The 8,560-nt window shown below is 49.1% G+C and overlaps 1 protein-coding gene across 1 annotated transcript; it reads right to left on the bottom strand.

The window, feature by feature from the left end:
* Positions 1-2,665: 2,665 nt before the first annotated feature.
* LOC308200094 (transcription factor HES-4-like) lies at positions 2,666-8,279 on the bottom strand. Its single transcript, XM_080605234.1, has 4 exons — positions 5,078-8,279; positions 4,466-4,561; positions 4,237-4,315; positions 2,666-3,430 (listed from the first exon to the last, which is right to left on the bottom strand). Exons 1-4 carry the CDS (start codon positions 5,282-5,284, stop codon positions 2,985-2,987), a joined length of 828 nt encoding a protein of 275 aa, XP_080461360.1. The 5' UTR covers positions 5,285-8,279; the 3' UTR covers positions 2,666-2,984.
* Positions 8,280-8,560: the final 281 nt, after the last annotated feature.

The following is an 8,560-nucleotide window of genomic DNA, read 5'->3' as shown; positions in this document are numbered from 1 at the left end:
TTAGGTTAAGAGCTGGGTGTGCAGCATCCCCGCTCTCTGCGCCTCCAGACCGCTCCTGCCCTGGGCCTGTAGTCCCAGGTGGGAGCTGTGCTGCGACCTTGGAGGTGCCTAATCCAGGTGTCTGAGCCCTGGGTTGTGCTGGGGCACAGCCAGCAGCCAGGGGACACCGCTACCAGGGCCTGGTGCAGATGTTAAAGTAGCACCTGCATAGGCGACAGGCCCTGCTGCAGCCACCTGCTGCAGCCTGGGCCAGGCTTCGGGTAGCGGTGCAGCTCCAAACACTGGCTTACCGGGAAGTACTGTCTTCACTCTGCATTAGCCAGCTGGTTGGGAAGCTGTGATCTTGTTAAAAGATAGGTCCAGAGGAGAAAAATGAGCCCCATCTCTTTGCATTGCCTGCTTGGCCAGCAGCAAGGACAGTAAAATACTGGAAAGTAAATACTGGGTTCCTTCGTCAGACACAAGTAACAGCTGACTCCACGCACGTGAAGTGTTAAGAATAATTTTGCCTTCCTAAAGAAATTTTTTTCTTTACTGACAACTGGTGACGTGCAAAGGATTCCGTCTGGCCAAAGCAGGTTTTGTACGGAGGTATGTGGCATGGAGATGGCTTAAAACGAGGCCATTGGTGGGAAATGAAGGCAATGACAAATTAGTGTCTTGTACTAAAACTGCTCCTGGAGATTGTTGGCCAAGCACTGCAGTCTCACTTTTCTATTTTTAAATCTCTCACCAGCTGCTATGTGACCCTTTCCTCCACACCCACGAAAGTAAAAAAAAAAAAAAAAAAAAAAACAACAAACCTTACCGATTAGAAACAGGAAATAATAAAACTCACTAACCACAAAGTATTTCCAAATGCATAAAGTAAACAACCAGAGATGGTGAGAAATACGTATTTCCCACTGATCCCTTTTCAGCACAGTAACCATAGCTGATAATTACAGTCACTGGGGATTTACAGCTTTTAGGGGAAAGTATGTCTTTAAGTTGATGCTGTCAAAACATAGCAAAGTATTTTCAGCACACCAGAATGTTTCCTAGCCCCTCTCCCAGTGTAACAATGAAGTTGCCAGAAGTGTGATAAGGTGCATTACTGAGACGATCTAGGAGGAAAACTGTTAAGTTTTGGGCCCCGAATTGGGTAGGGATCTGCTCCTCTTTGCTGCACTGTGTGCAGACCTCAGTGCTGGGCAGTACAGGTTTCTCTAGTGGGTGCAGTAATGGGTGCTGAGGTGGCGGTGGGGCTTTCTCTAAGCTCAGCAATATGTGATACTGATTTCTGAAGGTCTTCAATGTCTTTCCTCTTTTGGGATCTTGAGGTTCACTTTGTCTGGATGTTTTCACAACCTGTGAGTGTCCTGTGGACTTTGCTGCTGCTGTTTGCTTGGGCTGGCTCCAGTCCCCACTGCAATAGGCATGTTTGTGGTGGGGGTGATTTGGGTGTGTTTTCTGTATTGCTGTTCCTCTGGAGGTTCCCTTCACTGATTTCATCTTGGGGGAGTCCTAATTTTCAGTCGGAGAGTGGAAGCTGAGGTTGCACTAAAATACGTACAATTCTACATTTCATACAGAATTGCCTTCTTACCCCCCCCCCCCCAGTTCAAGAAATCTGCACTGCTACGCAACAGTGCTGCCTCTTTTCATGTAAGCCAGTTGTTGCTCCTACCACCCTTATGCTACCACTTCTAATAGCTCTTCAAGAGTGATGGATGAAAGGGACAGCTTCACAGAAAAGGATGCTAAAGCCAGAGGTGATGGTTTTCACTCTTTCAACACATCATCAAATAGATCACACTGCATAATTAGTCTCTCTGAACTGGGGATCCATTATTTAGTATGCACTGTGTTTGTTTAAGAGATCCTTGCTCTTTTCTTTTAGTTGTGAAGAGCTTTTAACTGCCTTTGAGTTGAAAAACTGTGACCAAATGTTGTCAACAAGTTAAGCAGATTTGTCCCAGTCTTACTGGTAGGTTATTTCACCTTCTGCCCTTCAGAGTCTGACTGTGATTCCCTTAGAAGTAAAATCTAAAGTGTTGGCCCAGATTAATAAGCCCAACTCCTGTTTGTTTTTTTTGTAACTTTTAAGCGTTACCATGATCCAGGTGATTCTTCGTGTAGGTGTGTGTGTGCATGAGTGGGCTGCTTTTTCTACAAAGCATCAGGGTCAAAAAACCTGAACACTCTTTCAGTTGCTTCAAGGAAAACTGTTTGTGAAAGAAGAAAACAAAAGCAGATCCCCAAGTATTGTGTATTCAGAGCGGACAGAACAAGGCTGGGAGAAATATCAGTCATTGTCTTCCAAAAGTTTATTTAGAATAAACAAAAAAAAATCCCTAAATGTAACTATATGTAACATATATATACACTTAGCTCAATAGTTTAACAGTCGTATCAGCATGGTCAGGCATTGGAAACAGCACATCTAGGGTGAACAATACAGATAGTATTTCTGAACAGTCTAAAATGTCTAAACCACATCTTTCCCTTTCTTTTTTTTCTAGTCATAGCAGCATTGTTACAGGAATCAGAACTGAAATAGTTGCACAAGAATAATAATAATAAAAATTAAAAAAAGGAAGAAGAAATTGACTGTTAACTACTTTATCCAGTGAAGTGATCCCAGCTGCGACATGAGACCCAAGAGGTAAGCTTGGTGTAAGAGGGGTTGTTGCTCATTGTCTTGTTTCTTTATTAATAGAAAGATAATTATTTTAGGAATGTAAGACAAGAAAGTTATAATAATTAATATACACTAAAGAACATGAGAGGATTCTATACAATAATTTAGATGTATTAAATAAATACAAAATAATAGCAGCCTTCTACAATGCAGGCTACACATAGGTTTACTTCGGCTTGAAGTACCCTGGTCTTTAGTACACCTACAGGAACAGACTTGTTCCACAAGTGTTTTAAAGAAACATATCTATAAGATACATACATAAGTGTCTAAGGTTAGGATAAACATTTGAAAACACATTTTACCATGGTCTCCACATATCTAATGACCCCATACTAGGGTTATTATGGGAAAAATTCAGCTGCAGGACCTGTCTGGGAGGCACAGCATCAACCTGGCTGAAAACCGACAGCGATGGCAGCTGGAATGAATTTTTGAAAGCCTGTTTGTTCTCCACTGGGTAGAAGTGCTCCTGAGATGGATTTGTGCTGGGAGAGTTTCCCTTAGGGCCCAGTGGGGTTTTTGGTGTCAAGAGAGGCTGCTGAGATGGGCAGGAAGATCTTAATGCTGCTTTGCAGGTGTCTTCACCAGACCTCGGTAAAGATTTCAGCAGGTGGTTTAACAGTCGGGCCCCAAGTGTCTTGTCCATCCACTCGCAGGTGAGGAGAAGGTTGTGGACCTCGTGCATGCACTGAATGTATCCAGTGCTGTACCTCTGCTGAGCTTCAAGGCCCACTTTGGAATCAGCTGCATTGAACAGGAGGCAACTGGAGTTGGTAATTGGGTAAAACCTGCACTTCCAACTTAAAAACATTTGACAGGTTCCCGTCTGCATTGGCCCCTGTGGGGGCTTCTTGCTGAAACCGCATCCAGCTGAAACCGTTGCAGGGGGGCTGCGGCAGGTCAGTGCCCTGCTGCTCCCATGGTGAGGCAAAAGCTCTGCAAACGGTGCAAGTGAGAGCAGTGCTGGGGTCCAGGCTGGAGTGGGTACAGGGCTCAGGTGCCCTGGTGGAGTTTCCCACTGGAACAGGGATATCTCAGGCTACTGGTGGGAGCTCCCCTGCCAGTCTATAACTGCCTTTTGGGGCCCTTTTAAGACACTGGGAGACACTGAAAATGTATTATGTAAGGCCAAGATACTGGCTCCTGGAGTAGAGTAGGTAGATTGCTTCCTGCCCTGTTTTCAGCCTGATTTAATTCGCTTGGGCTTTATGATAATGTTAGTGGTTTGCAAGGTTCAGGGGAAGGTGGTGCGGGGAGCGAGCTGCCTGGCCAGGCCGCCTCAGCATCCTGCTGCCCACCAGCAAGTAGAGCCAAAATGGAACAAAAGGAGAAACCGGCACTGGAAGAAAAAGCTTCCGTGGGTTACCAGGCGTTCAGCTCCAGCTCCCCATCTAGTGGTGAAAGCCAAGCCCAGACCCGCAGCTCGGGCCTCAACAGGTTTGAAGGAGGCTTTTGCCCAGCTGCCAGCGGACTAAAGGCGCAGTGCTGTGCTCTCCTGACACCCCCAAGGCTGCCCTGAGCATCAGGGGCTGTAGGGAAGATGCACTTACCCATCAGCTTGCTGTTTTGGATGTTCTGGAGGTGTTTGACTGTCATTTCGAGGATGTCTGCTTTTTCGAGTTTAGACTGCTAATAAAGAGAGAGTTCAGCAGCTGAGAGGCCATGAAGTATTTGTGCAAAGCCAAGTTTCCCAAAAGACAAAGCCCCCCTCCTGTCCCCCAAAAGCCAAACAGTCCCCATCAGCAGAAGGACAACATCTGTGTAAAAGTGAACACTTACATCCAGGTGAAACGCGCCCACAACGGTCTCTTTCAGCTGGTCCAAGCAGTTATTAATCCTTTCCCTTCGCTTCCGCTCAATGAGAGGCTTCCTTAGCTGGCAAGGAAGAGAAAAGGAGGAGGAAGAAGAATTGCAGATGATTTCTTTTTTATCTCTCTGCCGCAGTGGAGCGAGGGCGTAACAGGGCTGTGTGGGCTTCACTGGGGCCAGGAAGGTCGCATCCCTGTGTGAAACCAGCGCAGGACGACACGGCACTCGGCAAGTTACAGATGGGGAGCGTGCCTTCTCTAGCTCTGGTAAGGGCCTGTCCTTTGGGTCGTGTTAGCTCTGAATTCTCTTACTTACACTCCTATTAACCAGAGCTTACCCAACTGAAACCAAAAGACAGAAACCTTTCTAAGGCAGAGAAAGGAAGCAGAAAAAAAACACCCACGTGGGTTAAATTCAGGGAAAACCTCTTTATAATAAGAGGATGCAAATGTTGTGTTTCTCTTTCCTAGAGGTCTGTAGCCCCCATCATTCACCTGCCGAGTTCCAGCGTCCATCCGCGCGTGGGCTTCCCGTTGGGCGCGCGCGGCCCTCGTCGCGGGAGGCTGCGTGGCTGGGACCTACCTTCCTTTCCTCCTTGGTGCTGCTGGAGAGCTTGTGCACGCCGCTGGCCGTGGCTGTGGCGGTCATTGTAATCCAGCCTGGCCGCCCCGGGACGCTGCGAGGACGGGGACGCGGAGGAGGCACTCGGGCAGTAGGTCGCTCCCTGTCCCGACGGGCTCTTTGCCTCTCCTCTGCTCCTCTGCTGTATTTATAACCCAGAATTAGCATGTGAAAGGGGACTTGCCTTGGCGGGACTTCTTTTCCCACACGAGGGGTCGAGCCCAGAGGTTTGTGGCCATCAATCAAAGCTGACAGGTCACTGCATCTTTTCAATGACCACGCCGGCCCCCCCAAACGGCGACAGATGTCCAGCCTCCAAAGCTTTGCTTTGTAGGGATCTTTTGTTAAGGAAGGAGGGAAGCAAAATGGGCGCGCTCTGAGCAGCTTGCATGGCTCCGTGCTCAATTTGCACAGATTCCCAGGGAGGAAAACAATAGCTGGGAACCAGTCGAGTTACACCTGGGAAAATGCCTCCTATGTATCTTTCTTTTCCCTGCATCTCCTTGAGCCAGTGCCGCTTTTTACCTGCTAACCTGAGCCTCAATCACTTTAAATCTTTGAAGCAGCCTTTTAATTTAATAATAGAGTGCTTGATCGACTAGTTCCTGCTCTCGGGAATTATTATTGCAAGGTAACGATGATCGATTAAAAACTGTTGACAGCAGACAGCTACAGAAACACTGTATTCATCAAAAAATCCTCTAGGGAAAGCACTTCATTTGCCTCTTGAGAACCCAAATTCTCTGCTGTACACAGCTAGATGTAGGAAATATGAAGCTCTTCTAATTTTTGACTGCTGTGTAGTATTTAATATTAAACTTACAGACAATTGCACATGCAAGCAAACCTAGAGGTGAGTTCAGTCCTGCTAATTCTGTGGGACTTTTACTTGTTTGCTTTTTCCCCCCTTTCATGCTGCCAGGAGTCTTGGGTGTTTTGGGGGGAAGGGTTTTTTTGTTTGTTTCTAATCCTCTGAAATGCTAGTGCGGAAGCACATGGGCCTTCAAAGCAGACTTGGCACAGGATGGGAATGTGCCTTTATGCTTCCTCACTTCTGTCTGGTTTTGAGGGGGAGTATGAAGGCATCTTTCATGACTGCGCTTTTGCTTTCTGACAGTTGCTTTGCTAATGAGCAGGATCTGGCAGTGTCCTGTTGAGTCACGCAGGTGAAGCCCTTTAGGGTGGTGTTGAATGTGCCACCTTATTTAAATGGACAGGAAGAAGCTCGAGTGGTTTAGAAGCACCAAAAGCCACCACGAGCTGCTCTTGGGATTTCCCATCACAGCGCTGCAGCTGCAGAGCCCTCACTCCACCCCTTCAACCGTAGGTGGTAATGTACCCTAGGAATAAAAGCAAGGACATCACGTCCCTTGCTTAAACACTGTGTGGGTGTATGTTTGTGTGTGCGTGAATGCAAACATATTTGCAGCGTGTCTGCACGCACTGCTGCCTGGGCTCATGATGAAAACATCTCCCCGAACGTGGTATCTTGCAGGCTGAGGTTGTTAGTCAAATGCAGGTATTGGGTGCAGTTGCATGGTTTTATAAGCGCCCTGCTTGGTAAGGGTGCATGAGGGAGAGCCCAAGATGGGTTGGTGTTTGTTTCGCAGGGAGAGGAGGACATGGGAGGGGACAGTTTGTCCTTCGTGCCAAGTGAAGGTGATGCAGCACAGGAGCGGGGATGGGCACCTTATATCAGATCTGTCCCCTGCACAGAAAACCAGAGGATTTTCCACTGTCCAGAGTTAGAAAGTGCTTGCGCATCAGCAAGCTTGGCCTGGACTTGCCGCTTCTGCCTTAACCTCTACCCTGTTGCTCGTGCCTTGTGAGGAGGATGCTTTGCGAGAGGGTTGCCCAGGGGCTTCCGCTGAAATGCTGCTCTCGGCCTGGCAAGGAGGGTTGGGAGTGCGAAGCCATGGGTTGTGTGTCCCCTCATAGCCATTCTCAAATCTCCCCCTCTGCCTGGGGCCCCCTTCTGCCCCAGCCCCGATGCTGGCGACCTGCCTTCGTAGAATGGCTGGGGCAGGCAGGGACCTTAAAGATGCATCTGGTTCCTCAAGGCCCTTTTGCAAGGGGCTGCACTGGTGCCATGAAACAAGCACAGGCTGTGTGTGTTTGGTGGGGAGGTGCTGAGGATGGTGGGGAGTAGCTTGGCGGCCCCCAGCGCCCAGCCCCGGAGCCCCAGCTGAGCCCCGAGACTCTGGGGAGCCCCTTGCTCGCAGAGCCCTCGTTGCCCCGCTGGCCTCTGCTCTCGGTGAGCTCATTTCAAGGTTCATTTGTAAGACAGCGTTTCACTGAAAAAGAAGAGCAGCTTTTGCTGTAAACAGTTATTTTACACCTCTCATTCAGAGCAAAACCCTTTATTTTCAAAGGAAAGGGGGTGCGCAGGCGGGAGAGCTGCCCTGCCTTTCAGGGGGAAGCACGACATCTGTGCTCGGGATTGTATGGACCAAACAGGCAAATGCAAATGAGCACAGAGCATTAAAGGAAGCTTTTTGCAAATTCCTGCTTTACTTTTGCATTGCGCACTGCCAGGTTTCACTGAAAAGGGGATTCTCCTTAGTAAACAAAGCCTCCCTTTTTTCCCGAGCTTTCCAAAAAAAGGGAAGAGAAAGGGGTCGGTGCTGCTTGGAGTTTTCTTTTTTGCTATTTGTCTACATTTCACACCCTGTAGAAAGAAAACAACTTTTAACATCTGTTCCTGCACTTTTTAAGATGGAAAGAAAGGCTCTTGAAAATGGGGAAAGTGTGGCAGATGTTGGCAGATTCCCTCCAACGCAGATGTCTTGCTCTGAAAAAAGTTTCTTTAGGAATTTGTGGCCCCGGCTCCTCTTTGACTCGGGACACGCGACTGCCTAGCGAATGAAGGGACGTGGGAAAGCTCTATAGGACAAAAGAGCTTATTCAAACAAACCTGAGAGCCGTGAACAATCTAATAACCAGCAGAGAAATGGTCAGCGGCCTCCAGCCCTGCCAGGGAGGGGTGGTAGCTCTTGCCTGGTGCTGGCGGGGCTGGGGGCAGCTGATGGCCGCCGGAAGGGGCCTCCTGCCTTCGGTGCCTCTAATTGCAAGGCAGATTTCCCCTCACAGCCGCCGCGTGAAGCTATGTGCAGCTGCAGGGGTGCTGCCACCAAGGTCTCTTCCCATCGGGTGTCATCCGTGTCCCGCAGATGACCTGCTGTTGCTCCTTGTACTCTGCGTGCTGAGGCCTCGCTCCGAAGGAAGCTGTTCCTGGGCAGGAGGACATCACGCAGACCTGGAGCAGCCCGTACTGAAGAGGGGCCGGTGTGAGAGCGGTAGGGGTGTGCTGTGGGGCCGCCGTGCTGCGGGTGGGGGGCCCACGCAGCAGGAGGAGGTGTCTCTGGCCTGTGGGGTGGTGGATACATCTTGTCATTTCCAGCCCCCAGGGGTTTCTCGGGGGCAGTGTGGGGCTGCTTGGTGCTC

The sequence above is a fragment of the Anser brachyrhynchus genome (assembly GCF_964034855.1).
Source record: "Anser brachyrhynchus genome assembly, chromosome: 9".
Classification (NCBI taxonomy): domain Eukaryota; kingdom Metazoa; phylum Chordata; class Aves; order Anseriformes; family Anatidae; genus Anser; species Anser brachyrhynchus.
This window is presented reverse-complemented; position numbering and strand designations above follow the sequence as displayed.

Bases quoted from the DNA above. Each gene is read 5' to 3' on its own strand.
- LOC308200094 (XM_080605234.1), bottom strand. From the start codon at position 5,284: ATGCTAATTCTGGGTTATAAATACAGCAGAGGAGCAGAGGAGAGGCAA. The intron at 4,562-5,077 runs GTAGGTCCCAGC...CTTCCTTGCCAG, and splicing joins GCACCAAGGAGGAAAGGAAG to CTAAGGAAGCCTCTCATTGA. The intron at 4,316-4,465 runs GTAAGTGTTCAC...TCTCTTTATTAG, and splicing joins TGGGCGCGTTTCACCTGGAT to CAGTCTAAACTCGAAAAAGC.